The sequence below is a fragment of the Aspergillus udagawae genome, assembly GCF_001078395.1.
Source record: "Aspergillus udagawae IFM 46973 DNA, scaffold_2, whole genome shotgun sequence".
NCBI lineage: Eukaryota > Fungi > Ascomycota > Eurotiomycetes > Eurotiales > Aspergillaceae > Aspergillus > Aspergillus udagawae.
Genome location: NW_025091265.1, coordinates 330903 through 356936, shown reverse-complemented (window position 1 = coordinate 356936; position 26034 = coordinate 330903). Strand labels below are relative to the sequence as shown.

The 26034-nt window shown below is 50.3% G+C and overlaps 10 protein-coding genes across 10 annotated transcripts; 5 read left to right on the top strand and 5 right to left on the bottom strand.

Annotated features, from left to right (window-relative positions):
• Positions 1 to 1293: 1293 nt before the first annotated feature.
• On the top strand, positions 1294 to 1884 carry Aud_002441 (cell wall mannoprotein 1 family protein; the record flags this gene model as incomplete). The annotated part of the gene is made up of 2 exons (XM_043287410.1): positions 1294 to 1644; positions 1693 to 1884. 2 exons carry the CDS (start codon positions 1294 to 1296, stop codon positions 1882 to 1884), a joined length of 543 nt encoding a protein of 180 aa, XP_043143345.1.
• Positions 1885 to 2086: 202 nt separating this feature from the next.
• Positions 2087 to 3683, bottom strand: Aud_002440 (MFS transporter; the record flags this gene model as incomplete). Its single annotated transcript, XM_043287409.1, has 3 exons — positions 2087 to 2691; positions 2739 to 2964; positions 3015 to 3683. 3 exons carry the CDS (start codon positions 3681 to 3683, stop codon positions 2087 to 2089), a joined length of 1500 nt encoding a protein of 499 aa, XP_043143344.1.
• A 1371-nt stretch (positions 3684 to 5054) lies between these two features.
• gua1 (GMP synthase (glutamine-hydrolyzing)) lies at positions 5055 to 7327 on the top strand (the record flags this gene model as incomplete). Its single annotated transcript, XM_043287408.1, has 13 exons — positions 5055 to 5123; positions 5172 to 5273; positions 5332 to 5368; positions 5420 to 5746; positions 5800 to 5825; positions 5882 to 6418; positions 6482 to 6509; positions 6573 to 6688; positions 6742 to 6773; positions 6832 to 6979; positions 7029 to 7086; positions 7136 to 7216; positions 7269 to 7327. The coding sequence occupies 13 exons, from the start codon at positions 5055 to 5057 to the stop codon at positions 7325 to 7327; spliced, it is 1620 nt and encodes a 539-aa protein (XP_043143343.1).
• Positions 7328 to 7726: 399 nt separating this feature from the next.
• On the bottom strand, positions 7727 to 8671 carry Aud_002438 (zinc finger protein; the record flags this gene model as incomplete). The annotated part of the gene is made up of 2 exons (XM_043287407.1): positions 7727 to 8278; positions 8351 to 8671. 2 exons carry the CDS (start codon positions 8669 to 8671, stop codon positions 7727 to 7729), a joined length of 873 nt encoding a protein of 290 aa, XP_043143342.1.
• A 3034-nt stretch (positions 8672 to 11705) lies between these two features.
• On the bottom strand, positions 11706 to 12788 carry Aud_002437 (uncharacterized protein; the record flags this gene model as incomplete). Its single annotated transcript, XM_043287406.1, has 1 exon — positions 11706 to 12788. The coding sequence occupies one exon, from the start codon at positions 12786 to 12788 to the stop codon at positions 11706 to 11708; it is 1083 nt and encodes a 360-aa protein (XP_043143341.1).
• A 193-nt stretch (positions 12789 to 12981) lies between these two features.
• Positions 12982 to 15092, bottom strand: Aud_002436 (uncharacterized protein; the record flags this gene model as incomplete). The annotated part of the gene is made up of 5 exons (XM_043287405.1): positions 12982 to 13765; positions 13812 to 14039; positions 14091 to 14563; positions 14616 to 14825; positions 14874 to 15092. The coding sequence occupies 5 exons, from the start codon at positions 15090 to 15092 to the stop codon at positions 12982 to 12984; spliced, it is 1914 nt and encodes a 637-aa protein (XP_043143340.1).
• A 615-nt stretch (positions 15093 to 15707) lies between these two features.
• On the bottom strand, positions 15708 to 17092 carry Aud_002435 (tyrosinase family protein; the record flags this gene model as incomplete). The annotated part of the gene is made up of 5 exons (XM_043287404.1): positions 15708 to 15971; positions 16034 to 16307; positions 16362 to 16627; positions 16681 to 16852; positions 16908 to 17092. 5 exons carry the CDS (start codon positions 17090 to 17092, stop codon positions 15708 to 15710), a joined length of 1161 nt encoding a protein of 386 aa, XP_043143339.1.
• Positions 17093 to 19601: 2509 nt separating this feature from the next.
• Positions 19602 to 21160, top strand: Aud_002434 (uncharacterized protein; the record flags this gene model as incomplete). The annotated part of the gene is made up of 6 exons (XM_043287403.1): positions 19602 to 19829; positions 19891 to 20122; positions 20178 to 20324; positions 20377 to 20494; positions 20544 to 20612; positions 20755 to 21160. The coding sequence occupies 6 exons, from the start codon at positions 19602 to 19604 to the stop codon at positions 21158 to 21160; spliced, it is 1200 nt and encodes a 399-aa protein (XP_043143338.1).
• Positions 21161 to 21912: 752 nt separating this feature from the next.
• Aud_002433 (uncharacterized protein) lies at positions 21913 to 24293 on the top strand (the record flags this gene model as incomplete). The annotated part of the gene is made up of 5 exons (XM_043287402.1): positions 21913 to 22083; positions 22145 to 22839; positions 23001 to 23312; positions 23367 to 23699; positions 23759 to 24293. 5 exons carry the CDS (start codon positions 21913 to 21915, stop codon positions 24291 to 24293), a joined length of 2046 nt encoding a protein of 681 aa, XP_043143337.1.
• A 350-nt stretch (positions 24294 to 24643) lies between these two features.
• On the top strand, positions 24644 to 25999 carry Aud_002432 (uncharacterized protein; the record flags this gene model as incomplete). Its single annotated transcript, XM_043287401.1, has 1 exon — positions 24644 to 25999. One exon carries the CDS (start codon positions 24644 to 24646, stop codon positions 25997 to 25999), a length of 1356 nt encoding a protein of 451 aa, XP_043143336.1.
• Positions 26000 to 26034: the final 35 nt, after the last annotated feature.

Here is a 26034-nt window from a genome sequence, read left to right as displayed (position 1 = left end):
TGGCCCCGGTACTTTCCCATTTGCATCGAATGCATCGAGGCGCTCGCCAAGGCTGACTCAATTACATTCGGTCAAGGCTGATCCCCGTTGACCCGCAGCCATATATGCTGAGCCAACCAACAACCAACAATAATGTGGATTCGAGGGGCGATGCCTTGAATCGGTAAATGGTCAATCCGATCACCGATACATGTTCCGAGTACATGGCCCTAAATTTTAGATGGTTTAGGGTACCCGAACAGTCCAATGCCAATACTGCTTTCAATTCGGCCCCAGGGATGGAGCATATCATTTACGTTCCTAGAGGGAAACCGGTATTTGCCAAATTGCCAGTGCGCAATCCGTGCCGCAGGCATAGGCACTGGAAGTATACTACCTGAACAAGGGGAACTGTTTCTCTTCATACCGCTGGCCGAAGATGGAATATTTCACCTCATCACCCATGTCAGTTATATCCTCGAATATGATAGCAATGGCCTTGTGCTTGAGGCTTTTTTTCTGTGCTCACATCAGCAAGGTCCAATGCTACATTGCGGAAAGAAGGCTGTAGATCTCATCTATAGCAATAGCTCATACGTGGCTGTGTTTGCGTAGCATCTCCTCGTTGCAGTTCTCTTGCAGTAATTTCCAGGAAGTGGATCGAAGCAGCAAGCCCAACCAGTTCCGACTGTTGAAGCTCAGGTGTCTCGAGCAATCGAGCGTTCTGATCCACCAGGGGTAAATGGCATAACAAAGAAAACGGAAGATGTCTACGAGTGGCCTGACGGTGGCTATTTATAACCCAGCTCTATCACTCAAAGGGGTTGGTATTCATGTTGGTATACAGTGTAATTATTCACGCTTTGTAGACAGAGTGAGTGGAAGGGGAGACTTGATATTTAGGTCCTGCTTCACTGTATCTCAAAATAACGGCATCACAGTTTACTATAATCAGGAGTATTGCGTGAACATCATGTAGTGATCCACTGATGTTTGATCTCGATATTAACAGTTGTAAAAATGCCATGAATTATCCTACTCCAAGCAATCTAGGAAAATTCCACGCATATTCACAGATCCACTGTTGACACCATTACCTCATCTTTGTTTACCCATATTCACCTTGCTCTCTAAGTGAGAAATTAGCCTCATCTGCCTCACATGCACCAGTTATAAATAGTCCCTTCTCACCTCACTGCTTCTCTGTCCTCCTCTTCTCTCCGTCTGTCTCCATTCTCACTGTCAAGCTTCTCCAAGTCAATATAAATTCTTCCCTCCCATATCAACACAACCAGTTCAAAGACAACTACCAAGATGGTTGCTATTAAGAGTCTCTTCAGCTCCCTCCTGGCCACCGCTGTCATCAGCGGCACCAGCGCCCTTCCGGTCCCTGAGCCTGTCAAAGACGTCGTGCACACCCTCAACGACGCTGCAAACAAGTACACCAACCTGCACAACGCAGTCAAGGCTTTCGGCGGAGAAGTCGCTGAGTACATCGCCATCACCAAGAAGGAGGCTCTCGTTGAAGCATCTCTTCATCGCGCCATCGACGCCGCTCATGCCACTGCTCCTCTTTCCGATGAGGACAGCAAGTTTGTGATGCAGGCCCTTGCGCAGCCTTACCCCGAGTTCCAGAGCGATCTGCTTGCTGATATCGTTGCCAAGGTGAGTCTTCCTTTGCGCCATAACAGGATAGGACTAACTTTAGAATAGAAACCTAAGGTTAACGAGATTCACAAGAGCGGCGATATGCTGCGCATTCTCAATAACCTGCGTGTTCTCTCTTCCGAGCTTCCTGATGCTCTTGAGAAGATTGTGGATGCCAAGGACGCGGAGGTGATTGACGGTGGAGACAAGTGGGCTCAGGGATTGTTTGCTGATGCTATCAAGGCTTACTCCCATTGAGGAGCCTACTGGAACATGGTTTGATGTGGTATGATAACGTACTTAGGATTTTGAATCAATGGAGTTAGGGCCATGATTGGTTATGACCAGTTGCAGTTTAAGTTAGACTGCGTTTAATGAAAACATTAGTCCATGACTATTTAATCCTGTTAATAGTGTATATTTCTTTTACTACACTGGCCCCACACTCCATGAATAAAAGCTAAAACGTCACTTTGAACATCGGATACGTCCTAATCCTCTTCCCATAGTAGTAGAACACCACAGGAAGCGGCAGCATCGCCAACGCGATGAACCCAAGCATCGAGTTCCCCCATCCCAGCCCTAGCCTCGCATACATCGCCGGCCCTGCCAGCGGCAAAAACGCCCCTATCAGCGATCGAACCACCGTCATCGAAGCTGTCACGGAAGCCGCATGCTCACTGAATGCATCGACTAAGTACGTCTGGATAGGGAGAAAGGACGCCAGCATGCCGAATGCCACCCATCCGGTCCCCACGATAGGCATTATCCAGTGTAGCTGTTTCTCGGCGGACCAGCCGTACCAGAACAGCCCGATCGGGATAAAAAGGCTTCCCGGGATGAGTGGCGGCATGCGGAATTCAGGCTCACGTACGCCGTTGTTTCTTTTCGTAAGGTAGATTAGGATTTTGTCCGAGATGGTGCCGAAGATAAAGAGGCCGATGAGGGAACCGACGCCGATCCCGAGGTAGGTGAGACCGGCGGCGCCTTGGGAAAAGTCGTAGGTGGTTTGGTAGACTGAAGTGATTGTCGTGAAGAGGAGATAGAGATAGCCGTAGATTATTCCTTGTTCAGTCAGCGAAGTGAGTCGGTGAGTGCATGTGTGTACGTACCGAGGTAGACGGAGAAGATCGCCACGATGGGAGAGAGAAAAAGCATCTTTGTTGGTCGGACAATTGACCGGATAAAGTTGTCTCTGGCGCTGATGTTCTGAGCGAGTTTAGATCGCAGCATCATGTTACCGGTTTCTTTTTTGAGTCGGTCAACGCGTCGTTGTAGAACAACTGGTTCGTAGCTTTCGCTTTGAAAGAGGAGCGAGAATGCAAATACCGCACCAGCCTTGACAACGTCAGTGGATGCTTGGCTCCTATATCAGGGAGGGTACTGACTGCCATGGAAATGACCCAGAATATCCACCTCCACCCGGCCGCTTCGGCCAGATATCCCCCAGCAATAGGACCAATCACTGGCCCCATCAACGGACCCATTGAATAGATTGACATAGCTGCACCTCGTTCCTCGGGGACAAATAGGTCTGCAATTGAGCCAGCGCCCAGCGTAAGCGGACAACTGCCGGCTGTTCCAGCGAAAAGCCGGAAAGCTAGTAAGGAACCGATGTTTGGAGCAACCGCACAAGCTATATTCCAAACGATGAAGACGGCATTGCAAGCTTGATAGATCCGAAGACGACCATAGATCTCTGATAAGGGTCCAAGTGCCAGAGGCCCAACAGCAAATCCAACGAGATAGATAGATACAACAAAGCTGGCCAGCGACTCACTGGTGATATTGAAGCTCTCGATAACCAACCCTTCGGCGGGTGCCACCGTCGAGGAAGCCAACGGGGTAAGGAAAGTGAGAAAAGCAATGCTGGTCACATTCAGCCATTTTCGTTTCTTGTGCCAGTTGATTGGTCTAGCAAGGTCATCGGGCCCGTCCCAATCGACTACATGTGAGGTGGCCTGTTCTGTTACAAAGCATTCTGACGTTGGATTTTCAAGTTGCACAACCAGATTCTTTTCCAGATCCGAAGAAATGGTCGACTTTTCATTTTTCATTGCCACAGCTGTTGTTGATCGCAACACTCTCCTGTCCGTCAGTGCATTGCGCGTTGTATCTATTAGTACACAGAGCCGAGGTCTTTTCGGATAAGTGACAAGATGAGGGAGCGTCAATTTATGAGAAAAGACCACAAAGTGTCCACAATGCAGAGAATTCTGAAAACTCAACAGCTTTGTTCTTTAGCATGCAGCGCACACAGAAGTGAAGACGGGCATCTCATCGATCCCACAGCGACGACTGCAAGCCTTTCCCGATTATTTACCATCCCCTCCCCCGCATTTTCCCCAGTGCAGAATCAACCGTCACCCAGCTCGATGAGAGGCACTACTTGCCCTAGTATCCCACCTACAAAAGGTCATTGGTCCAGAACCAAGCCATGGCAAGGATTAAAGGACGCACAATTTGTTGTAAGGCTGGTGCACACTTTTCCCCAGGAATATGGGCGGGGGTTGTCCGATGTGTCGATGCCGCTTATCCGGTCGGTCTCGGCAGTCAACATAAGATCGTGGCCGATTAGCAATGTAAAGAGAAAGGTCTAAGGGCTAGATAGAGAAGGATATCTCATTTGACGTTATATCCAAATACGTTATTCGACGAAGTGGAATTCTCACCCTACACATCGCCTCTCCCACGAAGAATACCTCTCATCCATATATACAGCCCAGTGAAGCCACTTTCACAAGGTGAGTTTCTAGTAGGAGCACTATGGAGTATGCCAGGTTTCCGGATAGGAGGCTGATTTGGCTTCAGTTCAGCATTTATAATGAGCTTGAAGCCTTCAAGCTAGATGGAAGCTTTGGAGTTCGATCGGACCCCGCGTACGACAGACCATGTGTCAGAACACTGCTGAGGGCGATGATTGTGCAGGGTCCTAGAGACTCGAGATATGTAGGTCATCTGCATGGATCAGATATCCTTGGCTCACAGTTCCACCAGTTAACGCATCTTGAAAGACCCAGACAAGCCATGAATGGGGACTTGGGGACTCTGGTTAAGAAAGCCTGTCCTCGACTCCTCTGTACCTCTCTAAATGACAGGACAAAGTGACACCTGAGCTATACCATTTAAAGTTAGAGTGCATCTTCTTATCTGAGGATTATGATTGGCTCATTGCTGATAACCCAAAATAGAAGAATTTTTCTGCCGCATATTGCTCAACCCCGCATGTTTCACCGCCCCGCGTACAGAAAAATTTCCCGAGTCATTGCGTTGCAACCTTTTTGCTGCTGGGTACCAGCAGTCATCAGCTGTGCTCCGGGCAATTGGTCGAAGAGACTAGTCAATACAATTTCCTCTTGCATCTGACATCTTATCATCATTCAATATTGACAGTCTCAACCGGTATCATTCCGTCAAACCCCGTCGCAATGGCTGAAGAACAGATTCCGTCGGCTACGTTCGACACGATCCTTACTCTGGATTTTGGGTCGCAATATGTGAGTTCAGACCTCCACCATACATGAAGACTTGCGCTAATTGATTAGACCCATCTCATTACCAGAAGATTGCGTGAGATCGGAGTCTACAGTGAGATGCTGCCATGCACTCAGAAGCTGGCCGACCTTCCATTCAAGCCCAAGGGAATTGTGAGTCATACCTCTGTCAGATGCCGTGATAGACATTCACTAACAAAGTCCTTTCAAGATCCTATCGGGCGGCCCCTACAGTGTATACGAGGACGGTATGCGACGCAATGCGAACAACATGACGAATGTAACCTAACGACCATTAGGTGCCCCCCACGCTGACCCTGCCGTCTTTGAACTCGGTGTTCCCGTTCTTGGAATTTGTTACGGTCTTCAGGAAATCGCCTACCGACTTGGAAAGGACAATGTTGTCGCAGGTACTGCTCGCGAATACGGCCATGCCGACCTGAACGCCAAGAGACTCGACAGCCAGGGACACGTCGACAAACTGTTCGCTGGTCTGGAGGAGCACGTCAAGGTATGGATGAGCCACGGTGACAAGCTTGTCAAGTTGCCCGAGGGCTTCCACACCATCGCTACTACCGCCAACTCGGAGTATGCCGGTATCGCACACGAGACCAAGCCAGTTTATGGTAATTCCCCCATCGACGCGCTACCCTTCTTCAATGTATTAATGAAGTCGTAGGAATTCAATTCCACCCCGAAGTCACAGTATGACCCTTTCGCTCGATAATGGACAAGGTGGATGAATATCTAACGAAGCATAGCACACCCCCGATGGAGCCAAGCTCCTCCGCAACTTCGCCGTCGACATCTGTGGTGCCAACCCCAACTGGACCATGTCCAAGTTCGTCGACCAGGAAATCCTTCGCATTCGGAAGCTGGTCGGTGAGACCGACCACGTTCTCGGTGCCGTTAGTGGTGGTGTCGACTCCACCGTTGCCGCCAAGCTCATGAAGGAAGCTATCGGTGACCGGTTCCACGCCGTGCTCGTCAACAACGGATGCATGCGTTTGAACGAGTGCGAGACCGTCGCCGAAACCCTGAACAAGCACCTCGGTATCAACCTGACTGTCGTTGATGCCTGCAAGCGCTTTTTGGATGGCCTTAAGGGTGTCACTGATCCTGAGAAGAAGCGCATGTTCATCGGTGCCACCTTCATTGACGTCTTTGAGGAGGAGGCAGAGAAGATTGAGGCCCTGGCCGAGAACTCTGGTGCCAAGGTCAAGTGGTTTCTCCAGGGAACTCTGTACCCCGATGTGATCGAGAGTATCTCATTCAAGGGTCCTTCCGCCACCATCAAGGTTTGACTTCTCCCCTTATTTTGGGCCTTATCTTGGGGAGTTTTTACTCATGCATTTGTCTAGACACATCACAACGTGGGTGCGCTGCCTAGTATGTTCCACTACTCTTTTATGTTGTCATGGTGTCGGGGTGTCGGTTGCTGACTCGTTACAGAGCGTATGATCGAGGGACAAGGAATGAAGCTCATTGAGCCCCTCCGCGAGCTCTTCAAGGACGAGGTTCGTCAGCTTGGAAGAGAGCTGGGCATTGCCCATGAGCTTGTTATGAGAGTGAGTTGTCCTCCATGGGTATGGTCTTCGCACAATTGTTGACGGTGTTAAAGCACCCTTTCCCGGGCCCTGGTATTGCCATTCGGTAGGTTCATCAGTTGTTTCGATTGTGGACGAAGGGTCTGGAACTAATGCAACGACAGGGTCCTCGGTGAAGTTACCCCCGAGCGCGTCGACATCGCCAGAAAGGCCGATCACATCTTCATCTCCATGATCCGGGAAGCCGGTCTGTATGACAAGATCTCTCAGGCCTACGCTGCCCTGGATCCCAGCAAGGCCGTCGGTGTCATGGTGCGTTTAGTTGCATTCTTCAAATGGTTTCATTCTAACCCACTTACAGGGTGACAAGCGCGTCTACGCTGAGATCATCATTCTCCGCGCTGTTGAGACCACTGACTGTAAGTTCACATTGGGAATCGATGAAGACTTGGTACTAAGATATAACAGTCATGACTGCTCGTGCTTTCCCCTTCGACAACGAGTTCTTGAGCAAGTGCGCTACCCGCATCATCAATGAGGTCCACGGTGGTAAGTTCCATCATCTCGATGAATTCTGCAAATGCATGCTCACACGTTGTAGTCTCCCGTGTCCTCTATGACATTTCCAGCAAGCCTCCTGCCACCATTGAAATGGAGTAAATGTTTTCATGATATATAAAGCGATACAAACCGGATTGGAGTTAGATGGGTTACAAAATTACAAGATTTTCAGGCAATGATGTAGACCACGAGAGAATGAAACGTGATTGCAGCGACTAAGCTGCTCCCTATCTAAGCTTTAGCCGCTGTTCAGAAGGGCTGAGTATTACGACATCGAAGCTGGAGTCTCCAATCTTCAATGCGTCAAAACAAGCACCGCTCTGTCTCCTTGGAACAAAGCTCCAGTTTATTCCGCTTTCCCCAACATTCCATGTGTCCGCTGCGCATGATCCACATAAACACCCAGTACAGAGTAAAGCCACCCCTACTAACCAAAAGGCCAGTTTCCTCGCCATAACGCCCCAATCCCAGTTAAATTGCGCCACCACATGCGAATGTTCACCTAGGGAACTCATAACCATTGCTCAGCCCCGTGCCCGAACTCTGATCCTCGGTGATCGGGACAAAGCCTGCATAGCAAAATCCTCCGAGCCCTTGGCTGTGAAACTGCTGTATAGAATGCTCGCTAAAGGGCGAGTACTGCATCTCATTCATTGCCATGATGGGAACGGCAGATGGGAGCGGTATACTCTGTTGTATCGGCGCGTAGCTCACAGGAAGGTCATGCTGCATGTAGAACGCGGGGACGACGGTCCCGCTAGCCGCCAGAGGCAGTATACTCTCGTATGCAGATGGAGATTCTGTAAAAACTGCGTCTTCTCGGGTATGTGTATGGATTTGCGGATGCGCCATGATGGCCGGATGATGGCGGTGTAGATGATTCGCTAACGTTTCTCTGCGGGAGTAGCTATCCACGCAAACCCCCGGGTGGGTATCATTTAGTCTTTGATCTTCATCCTGCCGTAACGGGAGGTGCGTTCTACCTCTTGTGACACGTTCTCTCGGGACACTTGAACAGTTTGGTCCCTGTGTGGGTGCGCCGATGGCGGGCTAGACTCGAGGACTATAAGGATTAGGATGTGAGCGTGAGCGTGAGCGTGATGTAGGTAGAGTAGAACATACGTCTGAGAAGGCCTTCTCGCAACCGGGAAAGTTGCAGACGTGTGGGCGTTCGCCAGTGTGTGTGCGGAAGTGGACGGTCAGCGCGCTGCGCTGGACGAAGCTCTTGTTGCAGCCTTTGACGGCGCAGTGGTACGGACGTTCGTTGGTGTGGATGCGGTGATGTCGGCAGAGGTCAGACTTGCGATTGAAGGACTGTGAGGTTTTCTTGTGAGTTTTAACTTGCGTGGTTGGAGAGAGGGTGATGTTGACCTTTCCACAGTGCGCCCAATGGCACTTGTACTTCCTTAAGATAGGCACGAGCATCATCGGTGTCATTTCCATGGTACTAAGCTGGCTGATCGGAAACGAATTCCTGAGGGGAGGGTGAAAATCACTATTTGATAATGATCAGAGCAGGGACAGTCGTGGGCTTATGACAACACAGGGGACATCTGTCAGTCAGTGGGACGCCCTTGGTACTTTTGCTTGTCAACGGGATGATCGGCGGAAGGATCAGATCGAACAGCCACTACTCTGTATCTAGGGCAGGCATGATCCCGCCAAGGGATTTTGCAGTGTGCAAGCAAGACTACAGTAATAGGGGTATTCCCGAGATTTCCATAAGCGTGCAGTATCTTGTCTCAAGAATGGCCCGCTGGAGCCAGCCACACCGGTATGGTGGCGACTGAAACAGGGCCCAATGGAAGCCGGTGTAATTGCGGCCAAAATCAGTGCTTCTTTGATCCCTCTACAGGTGCTTTATCCAATTATGGCTGCCGAGCTGCAGATGCATGATTGCCGGCATGTTTACAAGACATGGCGCTTGAGCCACAGCAATGGACCCTGTATATTGGTGAGCATAAGAGACTACGTCTATATCCTGTCAATTCAGCCGCTGATTATCCATGTGACAGATGAACCTAGGGATTGATACTTTAAAGCATCTTCACTCTATCACAGGTCTCCTGTAGGTATCTAGTCCGCGGCCATTGATCTTCCCTCATTTTGATATCTCTGCTCCTGTGGATTTCTACTCCCAGTCTCCACGGTGTTCAGAACAGTACAAAAGATCAAAGAAGACCTCCCTCTGTTGACTTCATTTTAGATGAGTCCATCAGGCCGCACGGCGATCCATCAAGCAAGGAGCTCATGTTGTCCCAGTGGCGCAACCAGCGCAATTTTACCGAATTCGGTGCCGCCTAGTGTGGGACTCACTTATGAGAACTGGCAGATTGACGCAAAACAATAATCAATCTTGAACAGTTACTTTAGTCTACTCATGCTTGATCATGCAGCCTGACTTATCTGGATATCTGAGGAGCCCAGGGTTCGGACAAGTCCATAATAAGGCGGAAGATAATGCATCATGATTGGGGGCGCTGGATGAACTTGTGAATGTCGATCTTGGAATCTGTCAGCTCTAGCCCGACCTCTAAGATCCACGCAGGATTTTCCCCTACGCGCCTCTTCCACATTATGGCATTTGGTGTACCACCCAATGTACCTTACGATGCTTGATGGATCCTTCATGGCAAGAGGATTTCCCCGTATTATCGAGAGGGATGTTTCAGTTCGAGTGTCTCAGTTCGAGTATCTCGTGGGAGTAAGTTGCCTAGGTTATTCTGCATAGGGACTTGCCGTTTGTTATTCTCGTTGTTAGTGGCCTTGAGGGTATCATTATTTATCATTAGGAAGTGGTGACGAGTATAGCCAACCATGAGCCAGGATGTTACCACATTCTTCGCGCCAAGCAAGATTTCATTCAAAGGATGTACCACAGTCGTCATCGCAGCCCTGTCGACTTGGGAAAGGGTTCCGAGACCAATACATAGTGGCCGCATCTGGAGAATGAGATACATAAACAAGCCCTGGATTAGCCACAAAATAGATACATGATCGTAGAAGCTGCGATTACCCCCCGCCAAATACACAGCAATCTCACCGAGCGAGATCCACAAATAGTCCCCCAATGCCCTAATGGAATCGTGGACTAATACTATCTATCCTTTCCCGAATAGCTGTAGATCCCAACCCTAGGTATAAGCTATCTCACGTTAGCCAGACATCAAGGGCAACACTACGTGTACAGAAACAGGTCATTGAAGGGCTTGCTTAGCGTCTCGATAGTTCATTCAAAATCAGGTTTTCAAGGAAGCTCAGTTAATTGACCTATGGCTCATTGCGGAGCGGAACTGTAGCATGTCTTAACGCATCTCGCCCTTTTAGGTACTTTGCTATAACGACGCTCAATCTGATTGGTCCAAAATTTTTACCTATCGAGCCTTCTTATTGGCTAAAAGTACGATCCTGTGCCTCTTCTAGGTAATAAGTTTAGGGTGCCTTAGGTACCATCATAGCTCTCCGAATTGCACCTCGCACTGGATATAGGGATACCCTCATGGCAGTATGGGGCCTTGGGAGCTAGTTGACGCTGGCGAGTATTATTGCCAGCCACTAGTACCACCAGCCACATTTTGTCCGAGATCGCACGCACGGAGTACACCGGAGCAAACTACCTTTAAACGATGGACTGTCGATCGCTCCTTGCATATTTGGAATTCCAGTGTAGTGTGGCTGAGCAGCATATTGTGGCTGCCCATCCAAGCCTCAATCGTCCTGCAAGCTGTACGTCCAGAACACGGTCTCTCCTTTCCCAGCAACTGAAAGAAAAGTCAATCGATGGTACTATTGATACTAACTGAGCAATAGAAGGGAAGAAATGGTCCAGAATATATGTGGTTCTACCAGTTTCTATGCGTCCGCTTTGCTCAGCGCAGCATTAGGTTGACATGGATGACGCGTTCGCCAGCCAATCGACAGGCTACAGCATTCTCGGACGACGGGAACCGATGTGGCTTAGGTACGGCCGAATGCAAGATTAGGTTGGATCAACGATCGCTTGTGCAAATTGGTCTTTGCTCTTGTCAGCTCCGTTTCAATTCCTGGAAATGACTGTGGGGATCGATGAGAGGAATGTGTACCAGGCAATGCTAGTGGCTGCACCTGGTCATTTTAGGCTTGGCTTGGAGGCTAGGAGATGTGCGCCGGCAGCCAAGAGGGAGCCATCTCCGATGCTTGCTTTGGGGCTATCTGAGAAGAGACAGAAGGAAGAAGTAAAGATTGCTTGTTGAATTGATAGCTTTGGACTCAATTGCAGATGACAGGTCGTTGGTGGACGGAAGTCGATGGTGAGCTTTATGATCCTGAGACAACATGTCCCTTGTTGACTCGCATGTCCCGTCTGTGCCTTGCTCTAACTATTGAGGGAATCGGTGATTCTCCCTCAACGCCCTCATAACATACAACGAGGCTAATCTACAGCAATAGAAGTTTGTCCACTCGTAGACCACCTGACCACCCCTTACATGATATAATTTTAGTCACTCCACATGCCTTCGTCATCAAGCTGGACGTCGTCCTCTGCGTCGCTGGCTGCCTCCTGCGTCGCTCTTCGATGCGCCTCAAGGGCAACCCAAGTCTCCTCAGCCGGTGTATCCAGCTCTATATTGGCATTTGCCAATTCCGCAACACTCACACATGCCCCTAAAGTAAACGGAGGCGCGGGCCGCTGGAAATCTTGCGGTACCTCGACCGTCGGACACGGCGTGGGTAACGGCGCCTCTGCTAAACCAGGTGAGACCCTCCACACGACCGTGACAACATAATAGTCCAATTGACCCGGTCTAACCTCATCCCTCAGCCATCGCTCTCGCTTTAGAATAGAACTCCCTGTCCATCGCGATATCGACATATCGGCTTTATCAGCCGTCAGAAACTTCCCGTCCTTCCGCCGGAAGAACCACTTGTCAGCCGCCTCGTTGGCAATATACTCGACCTCGTCCTTGCGACGCTCGATACTCTCAAAGTCCATACTGAAGCGGGTGACACTTTCCGGAAAGCGGATCTTATTGACCCACTGCGCACCAATATAAAGAGGCTGGTTCTCCTCCCACATCCAGAAATCCGTGTACCGGATCGTCAGCCTGATGCTCCTCGGGTAGAAATGCGTCATGTCTACCAGCGCCTTCATCCGGTGCCCATCTTCGAGCATGAAAAGCTGCGCGAAGATCCTGATCCTGCCGGCCTCGACCTTGCCGTGCGTCTGATGGATCAGGTCCAGACATTGCTGGAAGGCCTTTGGCGAGAGCTGTTCCGGTGCTCGGTCGTGCCACGTTAGGTAAAAGGCGTGCTCTGCGTATGTGAACGGCATGAACCAGGCTTCCTGGTAGACGCGTTTACAGGTCCGGAGGAGCTCTGTGTGGGTGCGGTGGGGCGCGTCATAGCCCGGCCGTGTCCAATATGTGTCTTTGCTGTATGGACTGTTAGTGTCCTCGAAAGCGGCAAGAGCGTAGGCGAAGATTTCCCGGCGGATTTCTGGGGGTAATATCGAGAAGAGTGGGCTTTGGTTTTGGTCCAGGCATGATGTGAAATTGGGAGGGTGGATATCTAGTTCTGCCATTTTGATGATGGTGATTTATGGTGAGGTCAAGAAACCAAAGGATCAGAAAGCGCTTTTAAGCTTCGGGACGATGTGGGGAAGGGCCATGGCAGCCTGGTGGTGGCCTGGTGGTGGCCGGCGGGTGCCTAAGGTCACCACGCATCATCGACTGCACAAAATACATTCATTATATTCACAATCGCGTCAAGTCACTTTAATGACTCTCCCAGAACTGCGCATCAATAGCAATCAACCGATTAAACAACTGATCTCTCGCTTTCATCCCCGTCAGATGATACGCCTGCTCACTTTCGCTCCCGGAAATGACCAATCCATCCGCAGCCTCTTTGCTCCCCGCCGTCAACTCAACAATCAACTTGCCCTTCCATCCCAGTCCTTCTGTCTTCTTGAGCTCCTTAATATCACTAACAGGAATCTGAAACAAAACAGACCCCTTCTTCTGACTCTCCAGCCTCAAATCATCAATCGAAGCCGATTGCGTAGTCGTAAAGTACATCACCGGCGGCTCCTGGGTCGAGTCGATCACAGCCGTCCCGCGCTTCCGCTGGAACTTTGCTTCGAATTTGAGGGGACCCGTAGGCGCCGCGAACCAATCCTTCTTGGCCAGGAGGTCGAGAAGGGTTCGCGTGTGTGCTGAGTTTGCGATGCGCATGGCGCGGTCGAATGCGCCGTGACTTTTGATTGCGGTCGCGATTGTGCGGCGGACGAATCGGAGGACTTTTAAGAACCATTTCTTTCGCTGTTTTGGCGCTGGGTCTGTGTGCTGGTCGGTAGTCGAGTCTGTCGAGTCAGTAGCTTCTTCGTTAATGGGGGCTGCGTTGGAGGCGATGACAGCGCGTGCTTTCCGGCGAATGAGCGACAAGGATTCCTTGTCTTTGGTGTCGGGAACGGGAGGGAGAGGAGAGGAGTTAATCTCGCCGATGCGTAGCAGGGTGAGTGTCAATTGCGCATTGTTGGGGACGCCCTTGAGGAGCGTTCTATGCTTTGTTAGCATGGGGTGGTTTCTAGGAATACTGGACATACTTTTGCAGGTCGAGGTGTTGCTTCCAATTGGGAATTTTGCGATTGAGGTAAGCTATGCTGTAATTGATGATGGGATCTCCGAAGAAGCCCAGACCAAGTGCAAAGGCAGTAGCCTTGATCATGAAATTGCTCGACACAACGAGCGATAGCAGACAAACAGAGGCCATGATTCCCACCAGACGTAGACGAGGAATGTATGTGACAAATGGGGGTGTCGGAGAAAGGAGACTGTTTGTATTCTGTCAGTACTACCCTATGCTACTGGTGAAGAGAACATACTTGCAGAACTTCTCATACGTATCCGTAATGTCATTCATCGTCCGCATTATCTCGTCGGTAGCACTGGCTACCTTCCTCTTCATCGGCTTCTGCGTCTCAGCTGTAACGCTTTCATCCAGTGCATCTGCCGTATCGACAACATCTTCGAGACTCTCCGGCTCGGTGACCTTTTCAGCATCTTCAGACACAGCTTGTCCGTATTTACTTGTAGCACTTTTCATGGCAATGGTCGCGACAGTGTTGACAAGATTGTGAGCCTCCCGCTCAGCTGCCTCTCCTTTGTGCCTTTCCGGGATCCCGGTGACACTGTCCTGCTTCCGGGGCTCTCCAGTTGCCGAATCCTCAGTGTCGGTAGACGTTGGAGGTGGGCCAGGAAAAAGCGCCTGACGGAGTGGCGGACACAAAACCAAGGCAATCAATAGTCCCGATAGTGTAAAAATAACGACATCAAACAACCAGGCAATGAAATAACCCTGCAAGCATTAGATTTGATTCCATCATGAGGAACTCTGCATCATCGCTTACCGAACAGAAAATCGCCGTCCGTCGTGGCTCTTTCCACGACCGTAGCCGGGCGATGTGACTACAAAACCCCACCATCCCAACCACCACCGACGTATAGAAGCGCTCGATTGTGATCCGAAGCTTCTCTGGTGGAAACTGCTCATCCTGCGCCCTGTTCAGATCGAGATCCTCCGAGGCGGTATTCGCTGCTGCCTTGACATGGTATATTTGCTTTTGGGGTCAACATCGCGATCGAACTGACTGTCAATAATGACTTACTTTATTGAATCGCCGGATGAGCATCCACAGGTCTTCATCCGATAGTCCTTGTGTTAAAGTTGCCGCGGGAGCTTTAGGCGCTGGTTTGCTGTGATTTCTGCCAGCATCGAGCCTCAAGACTGGGCCCGCTGGTCCTGAATCTGAAGGTGGGGTAGCGTCATTTTTATTTTCGTCTCTTACTTCATCTCTGAAATCGCCTGGAATATCTATCTGGGACATACTGGGATGAGGTCGTTGGAAGCAGGGATGTGTGTGTGTAGCCGTCAACGTTCAGATAAGATCAGGGACCAGCCTTGACCCAGACAATCATCCATGGGTCGCACAGCGGAGGCTGAATTGTGGGGAATCCACACGTCATCGGCCTGAATAACTGGGGTCGATCACTTAAAGAAAGTGTTGAGTTAATGATATCTTGATTGATTTTGCTATTAGAATACTACTTATAATAGATGCTAATTCACTTCTGTCTAACAGGTGACGATTTCAGTACAACTCTGTTCTGCATCATCCACCCTCTATATATATATAACACCGTGGCGGTTATCAGTATCCGGAATCGAGGAAATACACCCCACAATAAGAAGCAGGACTTTAAGAATTATTTTAATACGGTGAAGAGACTTTCAAAGTGTCTACTCTACAGGAAATTCATCTTTCATACTTTTCTCTTCGCGTGATGATTAGCAAACCTTCAAGTACTTCCTTACTACAAGCAACATCAGTACAGGCATACAGGCATATCCTTCTGCATTACGTTATCTGATATATTATTTAACGGTATATAGCTCGCTTATTACAATGTGTTTCTTCTCAATCTTCCACCCGAAGGTCTAATCACAAATAAACATAGCAGAAGGGACCACCAGTCGTATCCAACAGCTGCCGGATAGTCTGCGGCGGAGCCAGCGCACTGCTCATATTGACGATATCATCGAGAGTAGCATTGGGCGCGTTGGGATCCAGAGCAGGAAGGACGGTCTGTCCTGCCACGACATAAGTCCGTGACTTGGGGTCCTGATTCTGCCAAGTCCAGAAGACACGGTCGATGGCGGCGTGGTGGAGGAAGAAAGCAGGGTCGCCGGGGGAAACGAAGAAGTCCTATTGCACACGTCCATTAGCTTCTTATGTTGGGCTTTGACGAAAGAAAGTTGGATACGTACACCACCAGGATCACCGCCAATGGTATAGTGGCCGCCGCTGTGGACACCCAGGAAGCCATTAGGGAAATCACCCTGCATCCTATTCTGAAAGTCAAGGATGTTGTTCTGGTTAACGACCAGATCGACGACATGGTCAGTGGTCGTCCAGCTCGCTGCGTCTTCATTGATATCACGGCGGAGACAGCGGGGGTTGTAATTCAGTCCGGACCCGTTCTGAGCGACAATACCCGGGACCTTGAGACTGGGGAAGACGGGGCCGAGGTTGACGGTCCAGCTGCAACAATTGTTAGATCGTAGTCCTGTGTCATTGGATATTCCCACGACTTACTTCTTGAACGGGCCGGAGAAGACACAGCCACCTCCGTTTCCAGGAGTCAGAACGATACCGGGAGCAGCCTCGGTACCATTATGCGGGATGTATGATCCGTCTCCGGACATACTGTAGGCAGAGCCGTCGAATATGGGAGAGTTGCGCGGGTCATCAGCGTACTTGTTCCAGGCCCAGTATGGCTGGTAGCCAGTGTAACCGCATTCGTTGCGGAGGGCTTGTTCGTAGGCCCAGGTGAAGTAACGGTGCCATGTCAGAAAGTTGCCCTGGAAGTCGACATTAGACTTAAGCATTTTTATCTAGACTTTTAAAAACCTACAGTGGCGTGGATAAACCATGTCTGGTTGATGTGGACAGCGACAAAGTCATCGTAACGAGAGCGCGCACCAGGAGCAAATGTTGGATCCGATTGAGCCAGTTTCGAGGGTTTGGAAGCGAGACAGAGCACTGCGTCAGTGTACTCTTTGCGCTCGTGTTTCGAGAGAGAGCCCCTGTGAATCCAGTGTTAGTGGGTCGGGTCCAATACTGCGACAGGGGCTGATTCACCATTCCCGGCGAACCGTTGCGGTAAGAGGGGTGCATGTCTTGCTGGCGTCCGGGTTGGAGAAGTGATAGAGGACCTGATTAATAAGTGCTTTTCCAGCAAGGACATCCCACTGGTCAATGCTAAAAGCTACAGTGGGCGCAACTGCGGCCAAAGCCGCAATTGTTGAGAGCACTGTGAACCGCATACCGAAGGCTCCTCTTATCGACAAGGACAAGATAAAAAAGTTGAGGGGTATGCTCAGGAAAGAAAGGAAAAAGGGAAAAAGCTTCGCTTGGTTTCAGGCTATTTAAACATATTGCTAGGAGAAAACAATGCCAGGACAGCGCGCATTAATCGGCACCGAAGCATAAGAATAAACTGTCTGCTTGCATGCAGCCTAAGGGCAAATTAGTATGATCAAATGGTACCAAGACTAGACATAGCTCTAGAACTATTGGCAAGAACGCAGGCTTAGCTTATGATAAAATTGTGAACGTGGGAAACTGAACTGCTATGTCCTGTGGAGCGAGACATGCATAGAATGCTTGATATTCTGTCTTAATTATCACCTGTCTATATTATTGCATTTAATATCGACCATTTTCCGACCATAGAATGCCGGAAGATCACATACAATGACAGCGGTCGATGCAGGTAATTGTCGACTTTTGAGTGAGGTTAGAGGGAACGGACTCCCCTGTTCCCTTAGGGTTACGGCGAGCTTGCCACTTTCAGCACGAGAATGTAACGAGCCAAGGAATCCACAATATACGGGGGTCATCTTCCACTTCCGAACTTTTTATTAAATGTTCCAGACTCCTTGCTTGCACTGACTCGTTCTCGAGCACAGACCCGGCCAATCATGGGAAAAGAGAGTTCAAGGATAGGACACTATCTCACAATGGCACCATATCCACAGGACAAGTCATTACTGTTGAGAGAGAACGTGGGCTCAAGCTCTGCGCCGCACCAGGTAAACCAGGCAAACTTGGTAAATCCCCGGTGAAGGCAGGGACGGCAGACTAGCGTCCGGGACTACTCTAGTAGCTTTGTGGGGCACCTTTCCATAATGGCCATTTGCCCTGGACATAGTCAACCCTCGTCTAATGAATCAACGGGCCTTGATTGACCGAGAGCTATATTGGCACTAAGTGGAGATTTCTCGGCGCCATTTATGATTTACCAATCGTCGACCGTCACTATTCTCCTCTTAGGTGTATCGCCCGCTGCTTCGCCCGCTGCTGGCGGAGAATTCCCCATAGATATACCAATGCTAAGCCCGGGCCCGGGAGCCCTCGCTTTTCCTAAACTCAGCTGGAGTAGTCGACGGCCCCGTTGCTCGTCCGGGAAATTGCCAGGAAATCTTAGCAAGTAGCGTCTCCATTCGTTCTCCAATACAAGATCCCACCAATGTCAGTTTCACTTCGTTTACTATCAATGATTATTATAGGTCAGGTTCCACAAACCCTGTCAACAAGATATCGACTAAGTGCTCGATCTGGAGATAATAGTATAGCCTGGATCAAATCGGCCTCGCTGAGTTTGAACGAATTCAGGCTATGCTTCCATCTCAAACTGGGCTACTGCAACTAGTTCGGCTACGGGCCACAGAGTACAGATACAATGCCGTGGCTATTATTATTACTATTACGTGTTCCAGCCAGCTTGTTGCACGCTGCGGAGGAGATTACTCCCTTAGTCACCCTGTCCCGTGCGGGCTGGCCTGCCTGTGATTCTACCAGAAGAGCGACTTTTCTCGGTAGAGGAAGTGATAAAACTGACTTTTTACATTTGCCAATCCACTTCCACGGTGACACTCAGGCAGTACTGGATACAGTGGCAAACTATGTCCAAACGAATGGATCCAGAAACATACTCACGAGCTCCAGCGGGGTACCACTTGTTTCGCATCCAGCTGTCCTCCCTCTAAACGTGGCAAATAAGCCAGAAGCAAGAATTTTCTTGCGAGTTCGAAGGAAGCTAGAGGCACTTTGGCCCCTTTGCCTAGTATGGACCTCGTGTCCGCAGTATATTGGCCATAACACTAGTCTGATTCATGCCAACATGCCAAGACGCAGTATATGCACCTGACTGAAGGATTCGGACAACCCCGGTCCTTTTGGTTGCCTCCTTTAGAATTCCCAAGGAAGAAAGAAGATGAAGGACCGAAGTCCCCTGTCCCCTGCTATCTCAACAAGACTGGAAGCACCGATCTGTCAAAGAGCGTAGGCAGACTCTCCTGAGTCTTTCTTAGTGAAATGTATCCTTCCCCCTGTCCGATATAATACCGTGGCTCCTTGGAAATACGGGGCGATGTATGTAATTCTACTGGAAAGCTAGCTGTAGAACCACTTGTATTCTCAAACGCTTAGGTTGCTATGTTGGTCTTTACAGGAGTACAAAACTTTATCCTGAGACCTGCAGCTGCCCTGGCTCTTAGTGCCGGGCAAGCCATGTTTTTTGCCAATTGTTCCTGCATATTGACACGAGCAACCGAAATCTCATTTCGTTCATAAGAGGGCAGAAGTACCCCAGCCTCTTGAACACCCAAGACGCATCGTACTGACTTGCACGGTTGCATCGATCTCCACGCGATCGTCTTCCCGCCGCGGACGTATGTGGATCACGCCCCAAGCTGCCATGAACGGCTCCCGATAAAGATCGACAAGACCCAAGGAGTGAAAGGAGAGCGATCCCGATCGGACGGACTGGAGATGGCGAGTCCAATTCACCAGGCGCTCGAGGCCTTGGTTCCCCGGCAATCAACGCCTACGTTCGAATTCCCCCTCCACACAAGAGGCCCTACCAATGCGCCTCGAATTCTCGCCATTGTGGGTTTTTTGACGGGTCTATCGGCCTTGTTGGTTGTGCTGCGCTACTACGTGCGATTGTTCATTCTGCGAAGATTTGACATTGAAGATGGGATCATTCTTATAGCCCAGGTAGGTTGTGCTTTTCAGACAGTCTCTGGCGGGCAGTACTAACCATATCCGTTTCTGACAGGCATGCGCTTTTGGTGTCCTGGCATGCTTCATTGGAGAGACGCACTACGGACTGGGCCATTACAGCAGTGATATTGGGTTGAAGGACTTTGGACCGTTGGCCAAGTGGACATTTTTCCATGCGATTGTCATTGTGCTGGGGATAAGCTCAGTTAAGATATCGCTTGCTTTCTTTCTGCTGCGGTTCGCGACGCAGAATAAGTTTATCAAAAGGTTCATCATCGGGGCGCTGGGTAAGTTCGAAATGGCAACCTAAAGATACATATACGGACTGCTGACTGTCCAAAGTCTTCCTCATACTTTTCACAATTGCCTGTGTCCTAACACTGATATTCCAATGCTTGCCCGTCAGTGCAGCGTGGGATTATGCCCAAAAGGCCACAGCAACGTGTTATTCAACCAAAACATACCTAGCTATTGGTGAATTCAACAGTGGTAAGTTCCTTCTTCTCTTCTAAAGGGGGTTTGCTGACAGTTCCTCCAACAGCTATCAATATTGTTACTGACTTTGTTTTTGCAACTCTGCCGGTTTTCATGTTCTATAATATCCAAGTCAACAGGCGCACTAGAGCCTCCTTAATGGGGATTCTTAGTCTTGGGTACTTGTGAGTTGTTTCGTCCCAAGGCACTAATGGGAAACTCATGGAATGTCAGTGCCTGCGCCGCAGCTATCGCCAAAACAGTTTACCAAAGTCGGGTGTTCGAGGACAAAGATGCATGGCGGTAGGTTGACGATCCAGTTTCAGTTGCAGTACCTTGCACAGCTAACTCGCCTTCCGCGGCTCAGAGACCCTAAATTCCTCATATGGAACTGGTATGTTGACCCATCCTTCGACACCGAGCATGGAATTGACATGTTCAACAGCGTTGAGCTCAACGTTGGCATCGTAGCCGCCTGTTTCCCCACGATCAAACCACTCGTCAAGTCTGTCATCGGAAGCACCTGGAGTTTGGCCAGCAACTCCCGCTCCCGAAAGCGAACAAACAACGCTTACTACGGACAGTCGTCGAGCCATGCATTGGGCTCCATGAGACGCAGCCGGTTAGAGCATGAAGCACAGAAGTACAATGTGCATATCGATGCTGTTCGAACATCCCTGTCAGCGTCCGAGGGGGGAAGCGAGGAGAACTTGGCATCTCATCCGCGTCTTCAGCGTCTTTCATCCCAGAGAATATTGCGCACGACAGAAGTAATTGTGCACACAGAGGGTGGAAGCGATGCGGTTGGGCCTGGTATAGGGCCCAAACAGACAGTGGACGACCGAGTATAGCCACGATGTATGACAGATCTCCGAGACAAGAGCATAACTTTGTTTCGAAATTATGTCTCAAAATAATATGCTAGTCTTCTTTCACGACTCATATTGCCGATGGGCTCTTACCTCGCCCTTTGATTTGGGCGCTGCAACTGACCGTAACTTTCCGCTGAGAGCTCTTCCTGGCTCATAGCGATGTTTATGCAAGTCGCAAGGAGTATCACTGTCATAATAATATCTTCAGTCATATATCGTTCAGCTTTCTGTTACACCCTTGGGCAAGAAATGGGCCACGTGACCTCACATTTCCGTCGCCTTCCCGGCTTCGTTCCAGCTTCCACTGTTCGAACCACAACAACTAGATCTGCGCCTTCTCTCGTCCCACGAGTCGTTCTTGAACTCTCCAGAACCCTGTGTCTCCATAGCGGAACGTAAATCCGAGTTTCTGTGGAGTTTCTGGCGAATCACAACAGGGCAATCTCATCCTAAAAAGAGGTGCGAAAGGGCAGCGTCTTGGCGTTACTAAGCGAGCCAATGGTAGAGCGCACTAAAAAGCACGTGCCCTGCGCTCGCTGGGCGACAACTTTGATATCTCTCCATCTCGCGATCAATTCAAATTGCTTCACATCGAAAGTTCCTGCGAGAACCTTACGTCACTTCGCCGCGGATCAAGGTCTTCGCACCAGACGCACTGGGTCAGATGGAGACAATACACGCGGAGTTGCTCTTCCCAATTTGCGGTCCCCGTACTTGGCACTCAGCTGCTCATGTCACACCGCGTTCAGTGCAGCACTGGTGCCATGGGGGAGTCAGCAAGGTTGCCGGTGCTCGCTCCCGCTTCCGTTGACAGGCCGCGAGTTGCGGAGATATCGCCTTTCGAGCGTCGCCGTCACATCGCTGTGACAGCTTGCTCGGCGTGTCGTGCCAAGAAACGTAAAGTAGGTTTCAACGAGATGTACCCAACCACCTAGCGGTGTTGACTTTCCTTTCCGCTATCAGTGTAGCGGACAAAGTCCGTGTGCAGCATGCGTGTCGCTGGGCATAGAATGCCAGCTTGACGCGGAGAGCAGTCCTCGCCGCCTAGGCGGTACCAAGCGACGAGGCGCTGAAATGGAGAGTAAGAAGTCGACTTTGAAGAAAAAGGTGCAATCGCTGGAGATTGAGTTGTTAAGACGCCGTTCACCCGAGTTGTCAACGATGCGTGCCGAGGCCTGTCAGATGGCCATGACTAGGTATGAATCTAGCGAGGAACGCGCCCGTGATGTTCAAGGCACGGCCTCGACAGATTCTGTCGAGAAGACCGGGACTGATTCAGTCTCTGTGCTCAAAAATAGCTCCTCCGATCGGTCGACAGAAGACTGGAACAGCATCTGGGCTGTATATGAGAGGGTTCGCAACTGTGCACCAGCAGACCTCTTCAAAGTAGTCAATGCCATTTGCAGTACCTCGAATCCGACACTAGCCACGCAATATCTGCACCAAGTCTCCCTTGGCCGACTCGCTGATGCTCATGTCGGCTTGTCGAACTTAGCAACAGAGTATAAGCTGATAAACTCACCGAGGCTGCCGGCGCTGTGCGATGAGCCCATCCTTTTCGCTCCTGCAAAGCCATGGACGACCGTCACAGACAGTGACCGGCTGGTGTCGCATCTACTCTCTCTATATTTTACCTGGGATTATCCCTGCTACGCCTGGTTTGATCAACATTTGTTCTTAGCTGATATGATAGCTGGTCAGTCGAGGTTCTGCTCACCACTGCTTGTAAATGCTGTATTAGCTCTCGCCTGTGTAAGACGAGCCTTTCTGTCCCTCAACCTTTGATTTTCTGACGGACTTCGCAGCTATACTCCTATAGTCTCCGAAAACCGTGGGACCGTTTCAAGGAGATGGATATGTGTATCCGCTTCCTATCGGAAGCCCGACAGCTCTGGATATCACATCCACAGCCTACCCTGACCTCAATTCAGGCACTGGTTGTCATGAACCTGACCTACAACTGCCTGGGTAAGGACAAGATTGGCTGGTCTTGCCTGGCGACAGCGATCCACATGGCAAATGAGCTAAAATTGTATGAGCCGTTGTCTGGTGTCCGCAGCGCGGGGTCCGTTGAACCCGCCTGGAATAGAGCACACGCGGTTACAGCCTGGGGCCTTTTTGAGTGGCAAGCGTAATTATCAGCCCCCGTTGAAGTTCGTTTGCACCATATCTGACCTCCTAACAGACTCGCGGCAAGTGTAGTTGATGATGCTCCGCGTTTGGACCATCCGCCTTTTTATGAAATCCCATATTCAGACGCCGAGTTTCTCGATCATAGTCAACGCTGGCACCCCTATCCTTTTAGCGGCCCGCTTTATCCATCGCTTGTCTTTTCGACGGTCAGAGCGAGGTTTGAGTTGAGTGTTGTTATCAACGACGTGACCGAATTCATTTTAGACTCCCATCATGCTGTTGAGACCTTTATGTTAATCCATGGAAGACTCGCCAACTGGTTTGTTGATCTAAGTCCCACGCTCCATCCTTCAAAAAACGCACCCCCACACATCTTCATCATGCAGTAAGTGCCAACCACATCAACCCATGCGCCGGTCCGTGCCTTGTTGCTTACAACCATAGCCTCCACTTTCACCTCAGCGTAGTCGCCCTCTGCAGGCCCATTCTCTCGGGCGGAAACCCCACCCCCTCCGTCCTCAGCATCTCCAACAAAGCCAAGCTCGCCATACGCGAGATCATATTTCTCTTCAAGCAGACCTTCGGCTGGAAATCCGCCTCCAACTTCCTCAACCACGCCCTCACCTATGGCGCCTTCAACGCGATACCCTTCGCCAAGGACGGTGATCCCCGCTGGCGCCAGTCACTGGAGACTTGCATCAGCGGCCTCTGGTACATTTCCTTTTCCTTCCCTGTGTGCAGGTACCTGCTTCGCGCGATCCAGCATGCCCTCATCGCCTCGGGGTTCGCGGATACAGACCTTTGTCCGGAGGTTACCCGTATCCTGCGATATTTTTCGCGCAGTGTGTGGAAGAAGTCTCTGCTTGAGACGTTGGAGGCCAGGTATCCTGCCTTTGATCCGCAGAATAATTTACGGCCCGTGGAAGATTTGCTTCTGTCGGTTGAGAGTCTGGATTTGAATGATTCAAATGACGGTTAATGATTACGTGATCTTGTGATATAATTAGCGTGGTTGGGGCTGGAGAGACCTCATACGCTTATGTATTCTATTTTCGGTATTCCTGAATGAATCACATTGTTTTATACGATGATTCAATAGGTTAATAGATTACTTATCGATCTGCATTCTAAAGATTGTCTCGTTTTTCATTGCCAGATGGGCACGTGACCCTTGCGGGGTGCTCCGCCACTAGGTAGCATACCTAGGCATCAACCCCCCTTGACGTATTCGACGTAATATAAATGCTCGGTTGAAAATAATATAAAACCCACCGACGACATATACAAGAGGGTTCGTACCATGCAGTTGCAGCAGAACTACCAAGCATAATGCCCACCATGAACCTGGGCGATGTCCCTCCAACCTACAGGATTGATCTGTCTCGCCCCCCAGCAGAGCGATATGTTGAAGTTGCCAGGAAGCATCGCAACGAGCTCAGATCGCTCACAGCTCTCTTTGATGGTCTGGTTGAGAGTATCGCACCCAATATCTCGCTGCAGTGGGTGAAACGCGTGGCGCGCCTGTTCTTGCGTCGGGTGTATTCCGACGAGGAGACGGAGGAGATCCGCGGAATCAGCCAGGCAACTGGGATCGAGATGCATCTGATCGTCTCGCTGAATGTTCTCCTCGATGTGCTGATGGGCTGCACGAGTGGCGCCGCCCGGGCACAGGACAAAAATACGACGCCTCGGATGCTCCATTTCCGAACGCTGGATTGGGGGATGGACGCGTTGCGGCGCGTGCTCGTGCAGTTTGAGTATGTCCGCGGACCAGACTATGATACCGTGCTGGCGACAAATATCACCTACATTGGGTTTGTGGGCGTATTGACCGGAGTTCGGAAGGGGTTGAGCGTGTCGTTGAACTTTCGACCGAACCATGATTCGGGTGGGTGGTTGGGTGACTTGCGGTTCTATGGTAGCCATCTTCTTGTTATGCTTGGCTTGCGAAGATCTATTTCGTCGATGCTGAGGCAGTATATCATTCCGCGAGAGAACCCACGGGAGACTTGGTTTGGTCGCATTCTGGGCGTATTGGTCAGGAGACGTCCGGGGGCTGAAACGCCGACACTGCGCAGTATCTGTCAGAGGGTGATGCGCACACCATCCACGGCGGCGTATCTGGTTTTATGTGACGGTGCTGAGGCCACTGTGATTGAAAAGGATCATCGGACTGCAAGGATGGACTCCAGTTCATCGTTCATCGTTGCTACAAATAATGATTCCCTCGGTTCAGAGCTTCATTCATACGACACGGCCACTGATATGTCCTTGGGCGCAGCGCTGACCGCTGGAGAGGCCATCTCAATGACCGAGTTCATCCAAGACAGTAGAGAGCGAAGAGCGTGTATGCAAGCGCACTGGGACAAAAAGGTGGCTCAAGCTGGAAGGTCGGCCCACGGTCGGAAGCCACGTCATGATCCTTTGCGTCGCACACGCTCCTCTAGAGATCGAGTAGCAGATTGCCCAGTCGGTTCGACATCTACCGTCGTGGGCAAAGAGAGTGCAGAAACATCTGAGAACCATGAGGTCACCGCAACACCGGAGGAAATAATACAGTGGACGGCAATATATCCAACAACGAACGAGATGACGCATTTCTCAGCGGTCATGGATCCAACAAGTGGAAGGGTCATCTGGATTCAGAGGTTCCGTGATCCTCTCAGTTTCGAAGAGATATGGTGATTTCCTGGAGAAGTGCATAGCCTTTGTCAGAGGAC